Genomic DNA, 22293 nt, shown 5'->3' on the forward strand with positions numbered 1-22293 from the left:
GCTTCTGGCCCTGCTCTCAGAAGCTGGCGGAGCAGGAGCTGGGCTGGCAACTTGCACACCGCGATTCCACCCCGAAACCTCCCCTTTGGGGTCTGGGCACCGTTTGCACGGGAGCCTTGCTGTGTCCCCGCTGTGTCCCCGAGCAGCCTCACCGTGCCGGGACCGCTGCCCCCTGCAGCACCGCGGGCTTCGTGCGGCGGGGCCAAGGCTGGGGGGAGCCGGAGGGGACCGGGGGGGGGGCCGGGTCGGTGCCTGCGGACCCGGGGCTCGGCCCGGGGCGGCTGCCGCGAGGTGGCGGTGCGGGCACGGGCACGGGCACGGCCGCGGGCAGCGCGGCCCCGGCCCCTGCCCCCGCCCCCCGGTGCCGCTCACCGGCGGGGCACAGCCGCGGCCCCGCCGGTCCCGGTCCCCCCCCGCCGCCCCCCGGCGGCCAGGCACGTGCGAGGGGCGGGGGCGCACCGGGAGGGGGGACCCCGGGGGAGAGGGGGGGCCGGGGGGTACCGGGGGGGTACCGGGGAGGTGGCCGCGGGGAGCTCGGCCGGCACCGGGCGGCGGGGCGGGGCGGGCGGGGCGGGGCGGCCCCGGCGCTGTCCCCGGTGCTGGCGCGGTCCCGGCCCCGCTCCGCCGGGATGATGCAATCGGCAGCGCCCGCCGCCGGCACGGCCCCGCGCCGCTGAGCGGAGCCGCACCGAGCCGAGCTGAGCCGGGCTGAGCTGTGCTGAGCTGCACCGAGCCGAGCCCAGCCGGGCTGAGCTGAGCTGCACCGAGCTGAGCCGCATCGAGCCGGGCTGAGCTGAACTGAGCCGCACCGAGCTGAGCCGTGCCGAGCTGGGCTGAGCCGGGCTGATCTGAGCCGTGCCGGTCGAGCCGAGCCGAGCTGAGCCGGGCTGAGCCGCACCGAGCTGGGCTGAGCCGAGCCGAGCCGAGCCGAGCAGCGGGAGCGGCGGGCAGCTCGGCACAGCGCAGCGCACCGTATCGGACCGGAGCGGAGCGCACCGTACCGGAGCGGAGCGCACCGTACCGGGCAGCCCCGCGGCGCCCCGGCCATGTCCCCGCCGCCCCCCGGCCCGGGGCCGCTGCCGCCGCGGGAGCCGCCGGAGCCCGGCCGGCCGTAGCGCGGGGTTTCTGCAAGTCATCCGCCCACCGCCGCCCTGCCCGGCCCCGCTCCGAGGACCCCGGTCGGATTTATGGGGGTTTTGCGCTTTTCGCTCTTTTCTTCTTCCTCCCCTCCCCGCCGTGCTGTGTGTACCGCTTCCTCTCGGCACCTGCCGCGGTTAACTTTCCTGTGACTCGGTTTAACTCTTGGGATCTCCGTGGATGTTGCTGAGAGCACTTTTCTTGCCTTTGCTGCCCCTTGCCGGGACCGGATTTGGTGCTAAGCGGGCTCTGTGTGCCTGTGTGTGTGTTCTGAGTGTCCTGAGATGTTGCTTTGCTGCACAGAGCTGTGCGTTACTTGTAACCAAGGTAAGAGCTGCCCTTCCCCTTGCCTCAGCTGCATGTCTAAAGCAGATGCTTGTTTGAAATGAACCCTGTGTTGTCTTTAAACCGTGGGGTCACACAGAGTCCTCCCCTTGGTCAGTACTTGGGAAAAGAAACGCAGAACTTGGCAAAAATAGATCTGTTTAGCAGGAAGCTAGCTGCTTTCAAAAACCATCGGCTTCTCTCTGTTGCAATTTCTGGGATGCTTAAGAGAATAATTTGTGTCTTGTTTTGTTTTCCCTTTTAACAGACCCGTGAAGGATCATAGGCTTGGCTTGACCTTGATTTTGATGGCTTTGTTGGAAGATCTGATGATGTGATTGCATTTCGTGAAGTGATTGCTCTACAGCCCTTATGGCTTAGGATACAAGCCACTTCTGCCACACAGTTATCCATGGACAATTCCCATTTGTTTTAGACAAACCTTTATTATTTTTTTTTTCTTTTGTTTCCTCTTTCCTTTCACCCCATTTCTTCTTGATGTTGGGAGCCTTATTCTACACTTTGCCGTGATCGACCGTCCTGCTGCTCCTTGCTGCTGGTTTCTTTTTTAAAATACAATGGCTCTAAGTGGCAACTGCAGGACTTACCTTCCTGCTCGGGAGCAGGGGACCGGGCTGCACTCCTTCCCAGAGGTCGTGGAGCTAAACGTGGGTGGCCAGGTTTACTTCACTCGCCACTCCACCTTGGTTGGCACCCCTCACTCCCTGCTGTGGAAAATGTTCACCCCAAAAAGAGACACAGCCAACGATCTGGCTAAGGACTCCAAGGGAAGATTCTTCATCGACAGAGATGGCTTTCTTTTCCGCTATATTCTGGACTATCTCAGGGACAAGCAAGTGGTTCTGCCCGACCACTTCCCAGAGAAGGGGAGGCTCAAGAGAGAGGCTGAGTACTTCCAGCTCCCGGACCTGGTCAAACTGCTGACTCCCGACGACAACAAGCAAAGCCCCGATGATTATTGCCACAGTGACTATGAAGAGGTCTCCCAAGGCAGTGACACGAGAATATGCCCCCCCTCGTCGCTCTTACCATCGGATCGGAAGTGGGGATTCATTACCATTGGGTACCGGGGGTCATGCACTATTGGCAGGGAGAGCCAAGCAGATGCCAAATTCAGGAGGGTCCCAAGGATTTTGGTTTGTGGAAGGATTGCTCTGGTCAAAGAGGTCTTTGGAGAAAGTTTGAATGAAAGCAGAGACCCAGACAGAGCTCCAGAAAGGTACACCTCCAGGTTTTATCTCAAGTTCAAGCATCTGGAGAGGGCTTTCGACATGTTATCCGAGTGTGGATTCCACATGGTGGCCTGCAACTCCTCTGTGACGGCTTCCTTTGTCAATCAGTACACTGACGACAAGGTCTGGTCCAGCTACACCGAATATGTCTTCTACCGTAAGTACGAGGCATTTCTAAGGGAGGCATCACTGCCTGTTCGAAGCCTGGCTCTGACCGTGCGGTTCTCAAAGCCCAGAAAGTGCAAATTTCCTTGTGTCTGCTGCAGCTTAATTTTGATCTGGGGTGATATTCTTCAGTTTAAGCTTGCAAAAGGTAAAGCAGGGCTGAACTCGGTGCCTTGGTCTTGGCTAGGTGGCAGCACAGACTGCCAAAAGCGCCCATCCCCGCGGCGAAGGCTCCGCGCCTCTGAGCAGCTCAGCCATCCCATGGCCTTGCACACTTCTGCGTGCGAGCGCGATGCGATGGGAGCCTTGCAAACGCGCTGCAGATTTAATTACAGAAAATCTTCAAACGGGATTCAATTTGCAAAGGTAAAAGCTGCTTGATAATAGTCAAGCATAGTCAGCCAAACCATCTGTCAGCAAACCCGACACACTTACGTGCAGGGAAGGGAAAACAAAATCCCGTCCCCCTGGCTGCTTTTCAACGGGGAGCCTTCTCAGAGCCAACTGATGTGCTCTGAAATGAGGGCTCAGAGCAGAGAGAGGCGAGTTGCTGTGCCTTGTTATGCAACATGCCTATGAAAAACAGTCCTCATAATGAGAAGTATCTGCCCTGCTTACTGCAATCACATCAGATCACATACTGTTGTGGTAATTTTAGCTGATAGCTCTAGCAGGCTCATTAACTTTCTAAGTTGATATTCAGGTAGAGGTACTGTTACCAATGGTAACACGAGGGTGATTTTGATTCTATAATTCTGTATCAGAAAATCGTTCCCCAACTGCTGTGCTTAAATGTGCAAGAGGTTCGTGAGGATGTTTTCTTCCATTTTCATCTAAAGAGGGTGAAGGATGGAACATTTTCCCAGTCCATTTGTACAAATGGGCTTCAGCCAGCTGCTGCTTTGGGCAGAGGGATTTAAGGAAGGATAAAAATTGCTTTGCCTGCAGATCTGCCACGGTGTGTGCAATGCTTACAGTTGGCAGGCTTGGTAATGTGGGGAGCTGACAAAAGTTTTAGATGAAAGATGTATCAGGAAGTGAATAGTTGGTGTGTAACGCTGGGTTCAGCGCCATCTACTCGTGTCTCAGCTCAACAGGCAACCCTAAGCTGCTTATGTAATGATGCTTAAGTTAGCATCCTAAAGAGCTATCTGTATTTTTGACATGCACAGATTTATGTAAAATTAGTTTTCTAGCTGGATTTCTTAGCAAAATGGTTCAGAGGTCTTGGATCGGCTCATATGCTAACAAGGATAGATGATTTCTATTATTAGGCTTCTCGTGTTTGAAAATTATAGCGTCTTGTAGAAGTTAGAGGAGAACAATTCATGTAGCTAAAGGAATGGATTAGAATAAATTGTATTTAAATTTAGAATCAGGAAGAAAAGTTCTTTATAGGCTCAATGTTTTGCTAATTGAAGAGAGGATGAAAGTAGGTTCTACACAAATTAACAAACACAATCTACTGACTCCCATATGAATTGAATTTTTACCTTTAAAGGTTGCCTTTTGCTCCCACATCATTACAGTTAGGGTACCGAGATGAGAGGTACCTTACAAATTTTGGAGAGTGGAAATCTATAGCAGGCATCACAAAATCTCCCACCAATACACAGAATGCCCAATCCAATTAAAGTTCTTGGAAAGACGTATCCAGTCAACACGCTTTGCATTTGGTTCTTACTGGTTCTGTCTATTTTTGACACTGGTACAGTTTCAGAGATGGATTTTTCCAAGGGTCCTCCCTAGGTAAAGCAATGACTGTGATGCCGAACCACTCTTTTATCTCAATCCAGCTCTCCCTGTTCACTTCATGCTGGTTGCTGCTCGCTGTGCTGGAGCTGCTGGGGGCTGCAGAGGTTCCTGGCGGTGTGCATGGGCTCTGGCTGCAGCTGGGTGCAGGGAGGAGCACGGTGCCTGCAGAATTCACTGGAGCAAAAGGAGCCTCTTTCCAAACCTCCCAAAGGCTTTCATTTTAAACTTTGAGGACCAATAAAATTGACATCTGGCGTTCTAGTGGAATATTACAACTTCTCTGCAGCTGTTTAGCCATAATTATTTAATTAGAAGCTGCCAACTGTGTCTATATTAGCATTAATTCATCAAGCTGTTGCAGTCAGGTTAATGGTCCTAAACATGGGCGGTGTCTAAAACAACTGGTTAGGCAGATGCAAAGGTGGTCGTCGCAGAGCAGCTCACTAGCTGCTGCGAAATGCACGGCTGAGGGGGTCGAGAGCTGAGAAGGGATGACTGTTCCCAAAGGAGGAAGAATAGGGGGGAAAACAGTGTTTTGATGCACCAAATACACAGCGTGCTCCAAATACTCCTCAGAAGGTAAATAGCTGTGGTTGGCATGAAGATAAAGAGCATTCTTCACGTACAAATCCTTCTGGAAGCAGATCAGATGGGCTGATGGGGGTGTAAACCGTGCAGCTATTCACATGGGTACAGTGCGTGCTGTTAACAGCGTTGCATGATTAATATTGTATGATAGTTTATCCCCTCGTTCAAGTTTAGGTGCTATTAAGGCTAATGGGAGATTCGTGTTCTCCGTGGAGGAGCTTTTCCCGAAATGCAGGGCACGCAGAAAGCGTCCAGAACAGCAAACCTGCAGCTGTTTTGCTGAGTGGGTGGTGAGATGGGCTGCAGAGCCCGCACACAGGATGACAGTGCAATCCTGGGAGCGCAGCTGGGCTCCGCTCCAGCTTCAAGTAGGCCAAGGCGAAGCAGGGTTTGGAGACGGGCTGTGCTGAGCCATTAGGCCCATAATTAAGCAGTTCTTTGAAACGCAGTCGCTGAGTGGTGGGTGGGCAGGAGCTGCAGCCTGTGTTCCTGCTCGCAGGTGGGGCACGAGTGGAGGAAGGGATGGGGGTTCCGCTCATGCATCTCCTTTCCCTCCAGTTTCTGTTGTGCCAATGAAATTAAAAAATAAAATAAAATACTACCTACAGTTGGATTTCTGAATTGAACACTTCAGTGGTTTTCCCTCCTGTTTTGTCAATGATCTTGAAGTAAAACCCCACCCCAAACACTCAGATTTTGAAGAGAGTGATGGCCTCTGCTTAGATCTTCACTTTAAGCTGTCTCCAGCCTCTACAATGGGATGAATCACAGATGCACAGGGGAACATCTGGTGCGTGCTGGGGGGGTGGCGGTGGTGGTGGTGTTAAAGCATATGGGCTGGCTCAGCCTTCTGTAGCCTGGCCCCATTCCTGGCTTCGCAGTGCCAGAAGCAGGCTCTCCCTCACCACGTCCCGTAACCTACACACCAGCCCTTTTCGCTTGGATCCAGGCGTGCAGAGCTGCCCGGACTGTGGGTGACCGTCCTACACATGCATGCTGTGGGTGCCAGAAGTGCAACACGACAGACTGGAGATGGAGGAGGAGGAGGAGGGCTTAGCTTCAGGCAGCAGGTCAGCGACAGGGCACTGCGTGTACGTGTCTGCAGAGCAGCTGGGAGCAGCGTGATGTGGCTGTGGGGCGGGCTGCGATGGGGAGAAGATGCATTTTAGCCCCTCAGGGTATCACTGTGTCCTCCAGGACCCCGTGGCATGTCTCTTCTCTCTGCTTTTCAGCAGCAGGGATTGTAACAGGCTCTCAGAACAGTCCCTGCTGCAGAGGGGAGGTCTTGACTGCAGCACATTGTGGTTGCCCCTGCCTCTGCTCGCGTGGCTCCCCGGCCAGGGGCACGGCTCACAGCACGAGGCGCCGGGTGCCCTCTGCTCAGCTGGAGCAGCAAAGGAGGGGGAGAGGAGAGACACTAGGCAAAACGGAGCAAATATAGAAGTACAGATGGAGGAAAGGGTGAGAAAATTCACACACAATCTGGAGGGAAAGAACTAGGGAAAAGATGGGGGTACTGACAGCTACACCAAGAGAATTTGTTAGAGACGTCAAGCCTGCAATTTATCCCAAATGTTTCCCCACAACAGGCAGGTGGAGAGGGCTTGAGAAAAGCTCCTTCAAGTTCACTGGCTGAAAAGAATATGGAGGTTGAGATAGCTGCCTGTCCCTGCCCTTCCTGGGGCCATTTGCAAAGTCTGAGCAAGTGTGAGGCAATGAGAACAAATGGCCTGGTGCGCTTAAGCCTCTCCTTGCACCAGACACTTCACATCTGTGCGCAGGTTGAAGCTCAAGCATCTGCAAATGCTCCAAGGACACCGTGGGGCAATCCTGGCCCTGCATCTCCAATAGCCAGCAGTTAGCCAACAAGGATCTTGCTGCTGAAGGGCGGGTGCTGCCTCCACTGGCTCTAGTGGCAGTGCTAAATGCTGGCCTCCTCGCCTCCCTCCTTCATGAGGATGTTGGCTGGGTGTCATTGTCACTTGCTGGTAGGAGGCTGAGGTATTTCTGAAGTAGATTTCAGGTTCTGGGTTAAACAGATGAGACCTCTTGGCTGGGGCTGCACAGAAGGAAAGCTGAGCAGACACATGGTCTGATTTTTTTGGGCGATCCTTTGGGGACCCAGGAGTTGGACTCGATGAGCCTTGTGGGTCCCTTCCAACTTGGATATTGTATGATTCCACAATGCTGTGATACCCTCTGCGAGGGCTCTCTGATGGCTGTTCACTGGACATGCATCCCTGGGGTGATCCTGGTGTCATCCATACAACACGATCCCCTGGGAATAATGCAGCCGCCCGCAGCCAGCCCCTCTGTATGTGTGAGCAGAGCTAAAAGAGATTGAGCTGATGTGCGTATCGCTGACTCGTAAATGAACTGCGTGGCAGAAATTTGCCTAACAAGATGAACCCTCTTGTGCAGTGACACCTACAGCTCTGCTGTCAAAGGCTTAGATGTAGAAGAGAAACCACCAATTTCCCTATACCTTAAAACTGATAGACCTGTATGTTCTTGTAGTTTGTTTTGTCTGGCTTTAAATCAGCGAAGATAAAAATGACCTAAGAGATAACAAAATAAAATCTAAGCCGATGAATAATGCAGTCTTTCTTTCCTGTAGCCAGGAGATGGCTGACCAAAACTCGGAGCTCTCACAAGGATGCTCGTCTGCACGTGGTGGGGGCGTAGCGCGGTCAGCCAGGTCTGTTAGCGTATTCAAAGAGTCACAAGGACCTTGCTCCCAGCTTTCTGCTCGTACCTGAGCGATGGGTGATGCTTTCCCACTTTGTCATGGCAGACTGAAAAGCCTGCAGAGGCTGTCAGTTTGATTAGAGTTGTTCCACAGATGAAAAATGCTATTATTTATTGGAAACCAATAATGTCAAATCTGATTGTTAGATTAGTCTAAAAATCTTCAGCTCAGTGGGTAACTGAAGCAAAGCTTGGTAAAAAGAGTGTACTGGGTGGGTACAGGGCTCAGGCTTCATTGTGGAGATGTACGAATAGTGACGTTTGGGAACCCGCTCGGGTGGCCGTTGTGTGCTGGCCTTTGTCGCTACCCGGTGTTCACAGCCTGGCTGGCATTCCGTATCCCTTCGGTAGGATCTTCATCGACCCGAGTGCTCAATATAGATGTTTAACATGAATATATAGATCTGTTATCTTGCCGCTCCAGAGTACAACTTAATGGTGCACATCCTCCCTCCGCTGCAGGCAGGATTCCTGCCAGGAGAACACGAACCTGCCCATGCTCAGAGGGCCTCTGCGCTGCCGTGAGCTCCCGCGGCAGGGTGAGCCCTGCTGGAAGAGGCAGGGGCCTTGCCTTCGCCTGATTTTGGGACTCCTCTGTTGTTTCCAGCCACCAGAAGGGCCGTGCAGGCCCAGTGCAGTACGGGGAGATGCTGGGAGTACTGGCTCTGCACTGGGAGGCCCGCTGCTGCAGGGCTGGCATTTAGGAAAACTATCGCTGGATTTTAAACTGCAGCCCAGCCCCTCTGGAGCTGGATGTTTTCCAGGAACGGTGTGTGTGAGAGCCCACGGTACATTTCCATGGACCGGCTGGTCCCCTTACTGTAACACACAGAGACGTCCCTGTGAGACGGCCCTGAGCTGCCGTCGGGGCAGATGAGGAACAGGCACCAAGCCTGTGCCCACCAGGTTCGGAGGGAGGACAGCTCGGCACGTGGGGTTGTGGCTTAGAGGTGAAAATATTCCAGTCTTGCTGGGCTGGTCTCTGCAGAGCAGGGAGGAATCGCCCCCAGCAGCCAGTCTTCCAGAGCTTTGCTCCATCTGATGGGCTCAGGCATTTTCTAAAACCTGCTGAAATGTAGTGGTGGTTCGAAGGAAAAAAGAAATCAGAAAGAGCAAGGAGTGTAAATAAGAAAACATAACACAGATATTTGCCATTCAATGAATATCAGCAACATATTGTATATACAGGCAAACACTTCCTTGCAGCAGGTTTTTTTTTTTCAAGTCATCCTGGATTTGTTTAAATTTGTAACCACAACATTTTCTCAGTTTCTTCTCCTTTTTTTCGGCTTTTCAAGTTCAAGTCTAACATACAGTAAATATAGAGACAAGAAGCAAAATCTAAATTACATCTTTGAAAAGAGTAGCAGTAACCTTTTATGAATCTAACTCAAAACCATTTTTTATAAAGGAAGAAAACAGACAGGAGGTAGACTTGATGGAATTTCTTAAGTTGTGTCTAAAATGTAACGGTGAATGAATTGGACATTCCAATGAATTTTCCGTGAGCAATTTCAGCCCGCTACTTTCAGAAGGCATGCTCAAGTTAATACTGGAACAACATAAAACATTTCTGCCACTGTTACGCAGCCTGATGTTAACCCAATGCTTCAGGTGCACAAGGTTAGGGTAAATCTTAAGGAACAATGGATGTCGAGTTTTAAACCTGACGATGTAATTGAGCTTACAGCAGTAACATCTCCCTGTACTGGTCATGTGGGAGGCTGGTTTTTTATTTTGGTGCTACTGGCCCTTACTAAAGCCTTCCTAAGAACTTTCTTTTGGAGTGAATGGCCTTTGGTTTTATCTCTGCTAGTAGGACCTGGACAAATAAAATAGGGATGAGCAGCGTACTGGACATCAGAGTACTGTGTAGGCTGTTTTCCTTAATTTTGTCAAATTATCTTGTTACATTAGTTTTCCAATAATATTTTTTAAAAAGTGAGAAGCCTGGAATTGTGATAATACTTTTTACATTTCAATAGCTGGTTATGAGCATTGTTGAAATAGCCATAAATATAAACTGTTCGATTAGAGTGTGATCCTGCTGACCGCTCTGTATCGACTACCAGTCATGTAAAATACCTTCCGTCCATAAGCCGAGGGTTGGTGTGAGCACTCTGCAGCTGTAATAACTGGATGAGTTTAGGAAGCTGGTTCATAAACTACTGGCGTTAAAATTTTTTTAGTACTTGTTCTGAATCTACTAACAGTGATTAGCAATTTATAGGAGCTTATTGATTAGCTGCTAAGGCAGCTAAAATATTCCTTTACCCAAAATGCAGTGAAGAAACCCCTGGCTGCCTTGGTTTGTAATCCACTGTGAGAACCTTGCGTACAAATCACTTGGTTGCACAAACGCTGGGTCTGGCTGGCTAGAGGGAGTTGTGATCACTGGCCCATGCCTCCAGAGGCGGGTGTCCCAGCACCTCGGCATCCCTGCTGCCTCCTCGGGGCCCCTACAGAGAGCCTTGAGCTCACCACAGCGCTGAGCCCCCAAATTTAAAAAGTACAGCAGCCCCAAATCTTTAATTTCAAACAGGAGCATGAATCCAAGTTTTTACTGCATTCCCAGCCCAGAAGTACTCCAGAGGGAAGAGCAGCATGAAGGCGCTGCCTCCGGCTGGAGCTCTGACTGCACGTGGGGACGGGGCTGCAGCACTTCTGCTCCTGCACCCCTCTTTGTCCAGGGCCCGGCAGCCAAACCAAAAGAAAAAGCTCTCTCTCCCTGCGTATTTTGGAGGAGTCTTATTTTAAGAACTTCAGACTGAATTTCCATCAAACTGAATCAGAATATATTTTTACACCAGAATTAAATCAGGCTGAAATAGAACCCAGTGGAACATGCTGATTTTGGCTGAATTTTGCACTTTAAATATTCTCAAGGCCAAAATCTCAGAGCAAAGCTGGAGTGAGCATGCCATCAGAGAGCTTGAAAATATGTTTATTTATGCTCCTACGAAGAGCTGATTTTTTCTCAGCTCAGGGTTTTCACTTGTAGCGTGGGGAAGTTGAACATTTTGTTCCATATAGCAACAGAAGGATTACAGAGGCTAAGCTCAAGCCTGGAAAGAGAAGGCGGCTTTTTACAAATTTACTGTTTGCATACTCATAGGAGAACGTGATTACTGATCTTCAGTTAAACTAAATGTAACACCTGTATTGGCAATGGGAGCTTTCATATCGAATTAGAATTTTCTCTTGCAGTCTTTGCCTTAGCGTGGTGTCATATGGCAACTGAGCGTAGGCTGGGCATCAAAGCAGAAGGCGGGGGCTGCTGAAAAAAATGAGATGCTTCATTGAAAACATAAAGTCTCCGCGCTTCTAACATGCAGACATCAGTAAGGAGGAATTTGATGAATAGCTTTCTTTGGGTTTCTCTCTTAGCTGTCAGGTCATCGTCAAAGCCTGTGCAGGGAACTGGTCCTCAAGCGAGTGCCTGGTGGTTGTTTAGCGCAACACCACAGCATAACTGTGGGAAAAAAAGATTTACCCCTGGTTTATAAGCAAATCTTCCTTAAAAACGAGTACCTTCTTGTAGAATTAAGGGGGGAAATTGTATTTCTGAATTAATGGCCCAGTACAGATCAGTTGTAATATCATTTTTATGCATGAGTAGTACTGTATTTTGTAAGATTTTTTTCCCATTATTTTTAATAATATGTAATGTTATTTGATATATTGATAGATAAAAGAGTAAATATGAAGACCTCAGGTTAATTGCAAAAGCTTTGATGAGCTCAGTAAGGATGCAGCTGAAGGACCAAGCATTTCTGCAGGGCATTATCCCTGTAAGGTCCCTTTCCACTGACAAAAGTGGCTGCTCCCGTGCAGCTTGGCTAATTTGAGACTTGTTATGGAAGATATCTCATTATTTCATATAATAATTTTATCCAGTGTACTTAAGTACAGCTGTGCTTTCTTGATAGGTCAGTATCTGAAAGATATTGCTGACAATTTCCTGAAGGTGGGTTCCTTTAGTCTCATTAATTTTATCAGGACATGCTGTAACCTGAATGCTTTTTTTCTGTCCAATTTACCTCTCTGCCATTCCTGGCATTTCGGGATAGGATGACTTTCTCTCAATCCTGCCATTGGCATTTAAACCCTTGTAAGGTTAGAGGGGTTCTGCACCCATAGCTTGATTAAACTTTTTAATTTTTAGATGTTTAACCTAAACCACGTGCAGGCCCCAGGTGCTGTTACTTTCTGGTGAAACCACAGCTATCAGGATGTACAGGCATGTGTTTCGTAGCTGGGCAGGAATCGTTCCTAGGTGTGCTTGATTTCATTCATTTGTGAGCATTCAGGAGAACAAATCCCCTATTCTCTCAAGTCAATGCACTTATATTACCTGAGGAATAATTCATTCCCTTCTTCCAGGGCAGAGTCTGCAGATAGAAAGCTGGCCTCCCTTATTTTAAGTAGACAAAGAATATTTAAATAAGGATGCTGATGAAAATGCTTCCACGAGTAAAGATTTGATTAAAGACTCAGTTGCTTTGAAGGGTCCCCCAGGTGGAGGCAGAAGCTGCAGTCTGTTGCAAAGGGACTGAAAGGTCAGTGCCCGCTGGGTCGATGGGCAGGATTCCCACACCTCGGTGAGATCCCCACTGCTGGGGAGAGGCCAGGCCCCTGCTCGCTGTGCTCCTTGCTGATTCCCCAGGGAGCTTCTGCCAAGGCCATGGCACCTCTGCCAGCCCAGACAAAGATCAGGGAGTCATTAAGGTCTGGATGTAAACAGGCAGAAGCCACGGCTCCCATAGCATCCACATCTGCTGGCAGCAGAACTGGATTTTGTTCATTTCCTTCCCAAACAGGACCCCCTACTGTTCAGCTATTTCTTCTTTTGGGCTTAGTGTTACAGATGAAACAAGCCGAACGGATGCAATGCTACAGATTTGCATCCTACAAAGAGATGAGTTTGTGGAAACCCAATCCAAACTGACAGATTCAAACCCCTGTGGGGTTTGAAACCAAATCCTGGATCTAAACATCTTCTCCTTTGGGAAAAATTGTTGCACGAAAACATGGCAATTCAGAAACAGAAAGATAAAAACAGAAGATAAAAAAGTCATCTGCTTTGTCTCGAGGAACGTGACATCCATACATCTTCAGATTCTGAAAATCTCAGCCTTCAAGGAAAATAGTGAAACTGCCCCCTTCGCCCAGGCAAGAAGGGCACGAAGCAGCGGCTGGATGGCTCACTCACCTATCCGTGTGCTGTGCCAAGAGGTTGGCTGCCTCCTGGGCTGCTGCGTGCGGCTGGTGGCAGCACAAGCACGTCCCTAGGGGCTGCTGCTGTAGGATGTGGTGCAGGATGTGTCCTGGTCCTCTGCGAGCAGGGGAAGTGTCCCCCTGCAGGCTGAGCACCAAGGGCTCTGTGCACCATGGGGCAGGGAGCAGGGGCTGTGCACGGTGCTGCATGCCAGCATGGTGCAGGGCCTAAAGCTGCAGGAGTCCACATACGGAAACAAACCTGTGCTGGTGGCTTTGATACAAACCAGATCGTACTTGAAGTGTGCCTAAACACAGCCGTAGGTTTTCTTCGTGAGCAGGCAGTCGACACACAGGCTGGGAGAGGAGAGGAAACCTTCTCACAAACCATTCGAGTTGCTGCCTCCTTGCTGCGCACCTGCTCACGAAAGTGCAGCAGAAACCGATCATTTTCTGGATGAAAGCTAAAAGCTACATGGCAGACAGTAAATAAATAATTACACTGAACTATTGCACATGGATTTCTTTGAGGCGCAGAACTTAATTAAATTTCATGAGCATGCTTATATAGTTCCATTGATCAGGAAAAAATGTTTGTGTTATGTCTTTAAGATTTATTCACTTGTCAGTATTTTGCCTTCCTCGCCTCTCCTGCCTCAGTTTCTTTCATTTTACATCATTTACAGTGGAAAAGGAACACATTTCTAAGTTTCTTGCTTGAAGAAATTGATCCTAAGACATACAGAACATGATGTATGGCTTGTAACTATAGACTACTGCTAAGCAAAAAAAAAGTCACTGAAGAAGGTTTGACAGATGCTATATTAATTTCCACTTTTCAATGGATTTTTTCCCCTCAAGAACCAATAAAAACTCTGCAAAGGCTTTCACCAGCCTCCCTAGGACTAATTAGTTAAAGGATGGTGTAAATCTTGCTTGGCTCATTTATCAAGAGAGGGTTTTCTTTAGACACTTCACAAAATTTACATTTGCCATCAAATTCAAACTCAACCCGAATCCGTGGTGCCAGCCAGGATCTCTGTGGTGCATCAGCGACAGACGCAGGCAGGAGAGGCGGCTGCAGCGGGTGCCGGGCAGGTAGCAAGCTCCGAGCCACGACAAGCAGCGCTGTGCCAGCTGCCTCGGACCCCATCGGGGCCATGATGGATCTCTCCTCTGGAAGGACTTCACCGAGGCAGCAAGCTCTGTGGGATGGCACATGCACTGCTGGCACTGCGAACAAATTACACTGTGACAATCCAGAGGCTTTATTCTCTTTGCTTTTTAGCCTTCAACTCCTGCCCACATCACCTGGTTACGCTGTGGCTGTGAGGGCGGCTCCCCGGGTCCCACCGCCTGCCCGCCCCATGCCAGGGGCAGCAGCAAGCAGCCCGTTTCATTTTGCTCCCAGTTGGCTGCTTTTAGGTCCCCCGTCTCATTAAAGCATGGCAGCGAGTTGCTGGTAAATGAGGAGGCTGCTGTCCTTGCTAACGTAATTGTGGTTTGGCATATTGGTACAGTATTAAAATTCCAGTTGAACAGATGGTGTCAGGATTTTAACTTATGCTTATGAAATGCAGATGGTCCACGTAGTGAACTTGTTCACCAGCTATTTTTATTTTTAACAGGTTAGGAACAAATTACTTTTGGCTATTATTTCTCTCCTTGTCATTTTTTTCTTTTCTGTGTGTGCATGCACACGTGCCCATGTTGTCATCTCTTTTCCTTGTAACTTTAGATTGAAAACATCTACTTCTGCCTAAAACTCCTCGTTCTCTGTACTGGTAGTTTCCTTCCCAGTGGCCCTTTTGATTCCCCCAGGCCTGGTGCCGCACACAGAGCAGGAGACCCATGGTAAGGGGTGCAGCTCAGGGCACAGCCAGTGCCTGGCTCTGCTCAGCCTCTGCCCCTCAGTGAACCACTTCACACCCACCACACAGCACTGATTTTCATGCAAAGACATCAGTGCTTTGCATGAAGCACCTGTGTGCATTTTCCATACCATTTCTCTGGCCTCATGTCCCGTAATCCACGGAAGGGCTTTGAAGGTTTTGAAGTGAGCTGCAGGCAGGTGAGATCTCTCATCTGAAGAAAGGAACACGCCCCAAGGGTTAACTCTGTGAGCAAGCACCTGCAGGCTTACTGCTAACAAGGGAATGCATTTCTGAGGTCTGGCTGTGGCCAAGTGACTGGACCAGCAAAAATAAATCTTGGTCTCTTACCTGTCCTTGATGCATTTCACATTTACATCCTGGCAATAACAGCTGCAGAGAAGGTTTCCACAAAAGACAAGGCAAACATATGGCGTAAGGGCAAAGACAACAGTTGCAGGTGTAGGTATAATCAGGTTCATTCATCCTCCCTCATGCCTGCTGCCATTGCTCATTCCTCTTGCATGCAAACAAGCCCCAAGCACTCGTTAGGGCCCGCAGTGTTCAGAAGATGCCATTCCCATCCCAAAAGGCAGCAGTGCTGGCCGGGGTGTGGGGACCCTTCCCCTTCGTCCTGCTCCCAGGGGTGCTGCAGGGGCAGTGCCCAGGCTCATCCCTCAGGGCAGCCACGCTGACGTGCGGAGGGCTCTCGGGATCTCCCAGAACACAAGAAATCATAACCTCCCACCCATTACTGATAATTAGTATTTTCCGTAATTATCCCAGTTAAGATGACATTGACTGAGCAGCCTGCGCAGTAGCCAGGGGTGTTTCAGCTAATTTGTGTTTTCTGGGAGCACCGGGGAGGAGTGGTTGTGCAGCACCAGCGGAGCAGGCAAGGGCACACGGCACCGTTCCTGCTCCACAGCTCCGGCAGGTGCAGAAGTACTAATGGGGATGGGACAAGTTATGAATATTTCATGAAAAAACATTACAAGACTGTATATGGAAGCAACTTGACGTCACTGCATCCTCACAGCTGCTTCCTTACTGTAGCCAGTGTGTTTTTCCCCTTGTTACTGGGACTGGAGAGAGCAGCACCAGAGTAAGGGCACCGTGCGGTAACACACCCAGCCACCTTCTCCCCCAGAAGGGAAAATGTTTGAAAGTTCATATTGCTGCTTCTGAATGGGGAGGTTAAGGAGCTCTGGACTGCTAACATTTTGCTCTTCACATCACATTTGAAGCATTGCCTTCAGAGCCCAAACTGCTGTGGGATGTGAAGGATGTCTCCCCCTTTCCCCCAAGCCTGGCATCAGCTCAGGTCCTGCAGCAGGATGCGGCCCTGCGGGAGCTGTGTCCCCAGCTGGTGCCAGCAGCCACAGCCCCAGCCCCCCGGCCCCTCCTCACTCTGGTTCCTTTTCACACTACAGAGACCTGCTGTGTGTGAGGCCGCCAGGCAGCATCGTGTGCTCCTTGCAGCGCTGATCTCGCAGGCAGGAGCCACCTCCCTGCTTTCCCTCTGACCACTGAGGCTCCTGTCTCCGCATTTAGGGTCCTTCTGTCTGGGTGGAAAGACCCTGACTAGTGCTCAGCAGGGGCCTTACAGGCAATGGCAGAGTCCTCAGGCTACAAAACTGAGCACGTCCAGCAGTCCACCCCTAACACAGATGCTCCTGGCACATTTATTCTTCAAGCCTAGGACAGGCAGCGAGCAATCCGCATGCAGACCTTCCCATGCACCATGCCACCTGCATCCCAAGGGCTCAGAAATCAAACTGCTCCCTAAGACCCGTGTCAGGGCAACTGCTTACACCATATGGCCAGGAATTTAAAAAACAGGAGACATCCCACAACTGAATTCAGGTACCATATTCTGGGTGTCTGCTGTACTGTTTTATAACAAACCATCACCTTGGGGAGAAGGATTTTCCTGCACCTGGATTTCATCAGTCTGAATTCTGGCCTTCCAGGGTTGTGTTTCTGTCCTGTGCTGCTCATGAGCAATTGGCACAGGGAAGCATTGTATGGAGGAACCCAGAAAAAGAACCAGTGATTAAGACATTTGCAAGTTGTGTCCTGATTTTGAATATATTCCAAAACAGAGAAATAAGTGAAATATTAGCTAGAACGTATTTGTTCAGCTGTGGTGACAACTTTAGTTACATACTGTAATTTTTGTTTGCAGATGCAGCTTCCACAGAGCCGTGGCTATAGAACAGATTAGGCATTGTTTGAAAAAGTGATCAGAGATTTTGTTTGCAATCACGCTGTAGCTCTCCTCTACATATGGGAAGCATTTTAAGTTGGTTTGTATTGATAATGACACTATAATGCCTTTTCTTGCTTGTTCAGATTGTCATTGTTTTAATGTGCTTATTCCCAAGAGACAAAGTAACTGAAGAGAACAGATTAAGTTAAACCTTAAAAAATGTTTTGTTAGGAAAAAATATTTCCTTTAAAACTGCTTTGCATAAGGTTATTGGATGTTTGATCATTTGTGTTTCTGTTTATGTAAACAGTGCTCATTGCTAGAACGTTGTTATCAATTTTCCAGCTGCGATACCCTAAGTCCAAATTCATAATTATGCATGACTGAAGTCAGGGATATTTCAACAGCCTTTCCAGAAATGCTCTTCCCTTCTGTGTCCTTTCCTCCTGGGGAGCTGAGGGACCGAGGCAGGAGACTGCTGGAAGGGCAGGTGCCTGAGCTCTGCCGCTCGGTTCAGTCCTGCCCATCTCCTCCCCTTCCCTGTGGGGTTCTGCAGAAGCCAGTTCATCACCGCCAGGGCTGAGAGGAGCCTGGAGGCTATAGACCTTTCCAGACATCACATTTTTAATCTAAAGCATTTTCCCGTACTTCTAGCTGAAAATGCAAACCAGGAGGTGCCCGTATGTATGTCAAAGTGCTCATCCGTATTTTTGCCTGTCATCATACGCTCCACTGCGTTCAGCACTGCCTTGGCGTAGTGACACAGCCACTTCTGAAGGACACATCAGCTTTGACAAATGCACAAAGACGCAGCTTGCCAAGAGCTGTTTGGATGTACAGCATTCACATCCTTACTGAAGTGTCCTGACCACGTCCACCTGGATCTAGCCTTGTACACAGCAACGTCCTTCTGCAGGGCAGGAACACAGCCCGTATGTTCCCAAAGGAAGCCACTTCCACCTGATTAATCCTTGCTCAGCAGCTGCTGGCATCTACTAATCTCAAGGCCCTGAGTATAAACACAGAAATCTTACTAGTTTTGGAATCAGAGAGGTTGCTGTGTCCATTCACTAGTGCTGGAAAATCAAGAGTGTAACTGCATTTCAGTGAGTCCTTCCATTAGCCTGAATATCTGAAGCTTTACTTTGTGTGTCTTGCAGACCCTGGGAACACTCAGAGTTTTTCTTGCACTCCTGACCCAGAGCCCAGTGCCACAGCTACGCAGGCAAGGGCTGAGAGCCACAGGGACAGGCAGGAGGGTGCCCAGGGCAGTGCCTGTGGTGCTGCTCACCGCTGGGAGACTTTGGGCTCAGGCCCAGGATAGCAGTACACTGCCTGTGCTGGTGCCAGTCCCAGAAGTGCCAAACAAGGCCTGTACTCACTTATATCTCACAAGGTTACAGAAATACAGAGCTAGCTTCTACAAATGAGAGAAGAAAGGTTTCCCTGTGCTTAGAGCCATTACTGCAGTGCAGGATAAAGCAGACCCTGCATTGGCTTCCTGCTTTCTCCTTAGCAAGTTGCCATCAAGCATTAAAGACCACCCCATGCACTTTCTCTGGTGCATCACTGGTTACTGGTAATAGGAAATACAGAAACAAGTCAGATGGATCTTTGAAAGGACGCAGAACAGCTGCTTTTGTTTGATGCCCCATGGGATTTACTTACAAGAGCAAGCAGTGGCCCTCCATCACTGGGGACAACACTTCTCCTGCTAGCTGACCTGCTCCAAAAAGCCAGAGCCCCAGCAGCCTGTGCCTATAAAACAGGTGCCTCGTGAAGCAGCTGTGTTGCCTTTGCCATGATTAACTAGCCCTTACTAGGAACCTAGCCCCAAGATGGAAGCTTACAGGTGTTTCCTGTAACTCCAGGGTCAACACTTGTTCTTAAAAATAAATCCTGAATCCTCCAAACCCACAGCTACCCTGTCTCTAGACAGGTGGATGAGCATAAACATCAGCTGTCATAAAGTGCTGAGAGAAATTACAAGAGTTGGCAGTGTTGGTACATATGTGATTCTTTGTTTATGTTTATTGCAATAAGGAAGATGATAAAAATCCCACATAACCAATATTTCAGCTGATCAAAAACCGGTTTATTTGTTCTTTTTTATTGATGCTCTGATCTCTGGTGAGAAAATAATTGGCTGAAGAAACAGAAGCCTACTCCTTTTAAAACCACTGACAGCTTTGTTCGGTGGAAGCAGTAGGTGACCCCGTGTAGAATAAACAAACAAATATTCTTACTTATGTACCAATTATGCGTTAGATCATTTAAGTTCCTAGTATCTAGTTTGCTTTTCACTAATTATGTGCTGTCTCCTTGCATATGTCTGCACTTGGCTAATTGAAGTTTTTTAAACTTTTGATTGCACTGCAAAATATCTGCAGGTTTGCTGGGGAAGCACGCTTGCTGGAAAGCAGTGCGTACACCCGTGCATATATTTAGCTTACAAATCTCTCTGTCATGCATAGCGTAAGAACGTTCCACATTTTAGCAAACTTCAGGCTAGGAGAGGACAGCCAAGGGGCTGAAGCTGAGCTCTCCAGTTTGTCTTTCAGCTCAGAAGTTTGCATTTGCAGCAGCTGCAGTGCAGGGGCCAGCCGTGGTGCTGTCCCTGCTGTGTGCTGGCAGCCCCTGGAGAGGGCTAAAGCATCGTGAGTCACTGGGAGCCAGGGAAGCTACGAGCACTGATGGGAACATTGTAAGCAGTGAGCTGTCTTCTAAAAATAAGCGTCTTGTTTTCCTAGAGTCATTTATTTTTGATAAATGCCTCAGCCTTGCATTTGTCTAGTACCAGGACAGTGTTCCTGCATCCCACCAGCGTTGGCTTAGTTGCGAGTAACTCCTGGTACCTGGGAAGAGCTGACTTTAACCACAGAGCCACTGAGGTTGGAAAAGCCCTCCAAGGTCATCTGCTCCAGCCGTCCCCCTGCCACCACTGTCACGCACTGAGCCGTGTCCCCAAGCACCACATCCAACCTCTCCTTGAGCACCCCTAGGGACGGGGACTCCACCACCTCCCTGGGCAGCCCATCCCAACGCCTGACTGCTCTTTCTGAGCAGAAACATCTCCTCATTTCCCACCTGAACCTCCCCTGGCGCAACTGGAGGCCATTCCCTCTTGTCCTATTGATAGATATCTGTAGGAGCAATGGGCTCTGCCCTGAGCCTCCTCTTCCCCAGCCAACCCCCCCAGCTCCCTCAGCCGCCCCTCACAGGACCTGTGCTCCAGGCCCCTCACCGGCTTCAGAGCCCTTCTCTGGACACAATCATCCATAAGTCTTTGAGGCCCTCCACCCGCTGCTAGTAACGAGTCTGTTTCCATCTTTTTATTGAAACCAGGCTCTATTGGCACTGGTAGCTCCGTGTCTTCTGTGTGCCGTGGCTGTGCCCCAAGGAGCCCGGCCGGCCCCGTGGCGTGGTGGGGGCATGCAGGGGGAGGCAGGCTGGGCAGCACGGCCGGGCTGCCCCAGGGCTTCACATCTTGTGTGTGCGTTTGGGGCTCGTCTGTTCTAAGTATAAGCTCAGTTGCAGTGTCGTGGTAGGGACTGGACCTGCTGTCTGTGTTCTCATAACCTAGAAATGCGAGTTAATGTCATGTAACTTAAATTTCGGCGGATGAAATTGCAATGGATGAAATGAGCGACAGTGCTTAAGTAAGAACATAATGAGTCTGAATAGTGTAGAAATTTGACTTTCTGTTAAGGTAGTCCAGAGCCACGTACAAATTTATTATTTTTAATAAGAAAATCTAATCAAAGCAGAGTTTCTTTGCTGCTATTGCAAGGAGGAGAAAGAGCTTGTTTCAACATCAGCTTAGAGAGGTTTTTATACTTAAGAGTGAGCTCAGACTGATGATCAGAAAAGCAAACTCTTCCCCTGGCTTTTCAAGCCATGCTGCTGGTACCGATGGATGCATGAAGACGTGCTGCTGTGGGATGGGATGGGATGGGAAGGGATGGGAAGGGAAGGGGAGAGATGGGATGGGATGGGATGGGATGGGATGGGATGGGATGGGAGGTGCGATCACCACAGCCTCCCCTGCGCTAGCCCACATCTTGCCACTGCCTGCCCAGCTCCCAGCCAGCCTTGTCTTCAGTGAGGCTCTTTCAAGCAAAGTCCCATAAATCTTGACTAGCTCCAAAAAGTAGTTCTGACTTTGACTTAGCAAACCGGCAGCTCTCATCCCCCTCAAATGTAAGCGTTGCTCAGATAACACAATTCACATGAAAAGATTTCTTGAAATTCTTTAAGTGCACATTAAAATGCAAATCACCCTTCTTATTAAAGATTTCTGGAAGTTCTCTGACAACACATTTAAATGCAAATCACTGAAACGTAGACTCAATATTAAAATCCAAACAATTATTTGATCCACAGGATGAAATTAAAATGGGACCCTGTTGTACATCTCTGCAGAACCAGGGCTGCGGAGGCCGCTCTGGATGGGGCAGTGTGGTGTTTGGGGGTGCCGGAGGGGCTGGGCACCGACACTGCAGCCCTGTGCCCCCCACCCTGTCCCTGCAAGGGGCCCACAGGGATCAGATTGGGGCTGGTGGAATGACAAAGCCTGGCTGGAAGCTATAACAGTGTCCTGGAGGACATCAGGTCCTCTTTGTGTCCATTTTGGGCCCAGATGTCACCAACACAAACGTGCACATGGGGAGCAAGGGCAGAGCTCTCGAACCCAGCCCACGGACACTCAGACTCGTGAATATCCCAGAAATACATCTGGGAGCGGGAGACAGCAGAACGCGTGAATAACTTACCCTTAGTAAGTAGGAAGCTACATCGAGATTTCTGAATTCTCCCCCAAATTATGCACTCTGAGGTTAAAACCCTGCCCCCAGCCAAATTGATGGTAATGATTTGATGGAGCTTTAATGGGAGTGCTCCGAGGCCAGCTCTAAAAGCGCCTGGTGTTATGGGACGCGGCTCAGCTGAATACGTCGGAGCTGGTTTTATTTTAAACTATGATAATCCATTAGGAACAACATGCTTTAAATATCTTTAAAACTGA

General features: G+C 49.6%; 1 protein-coding gene across 1 annotated transcript in view; it reads left to right on the forward strand.

Moving 5' to 3' along the window:
* The first annotated feature begins 694 nt into the window (after positions 1 to 694).
* The window catches only part of KCTD16 (potassium channel tetramerization domain containing 16), a 56624-nt gene continuing 35025 nt past the window's right edge, over positions 695 to 22293 (forward strand). Inside the window, exons 1-2 of the mRNA XM_082771590.1 lie at positions 695 to 1178; positions 1730 to 2871. Coding sequence (XP_082627716.1) covers positions 2040 to 2871 — 832 coding nt within the window. The 5' untranslated portion in view covers positions 695 to 1178; positions 1730 to 2039. The remainder of the gene's footprint in view (positions 1179 to 1729; positions 2872 to 22293) is intronic.

Source organism: Aythya marila (assembly GCF_965140915.1).
Source record: "Aythya marila genome assembly, chromosome: 14".
Classification (NCBI taxonomy): Eukaryota; Metazoa; Chordata; class Aves; order Anseriformes; family Anatidae; genus Aythya; species Aythya marila.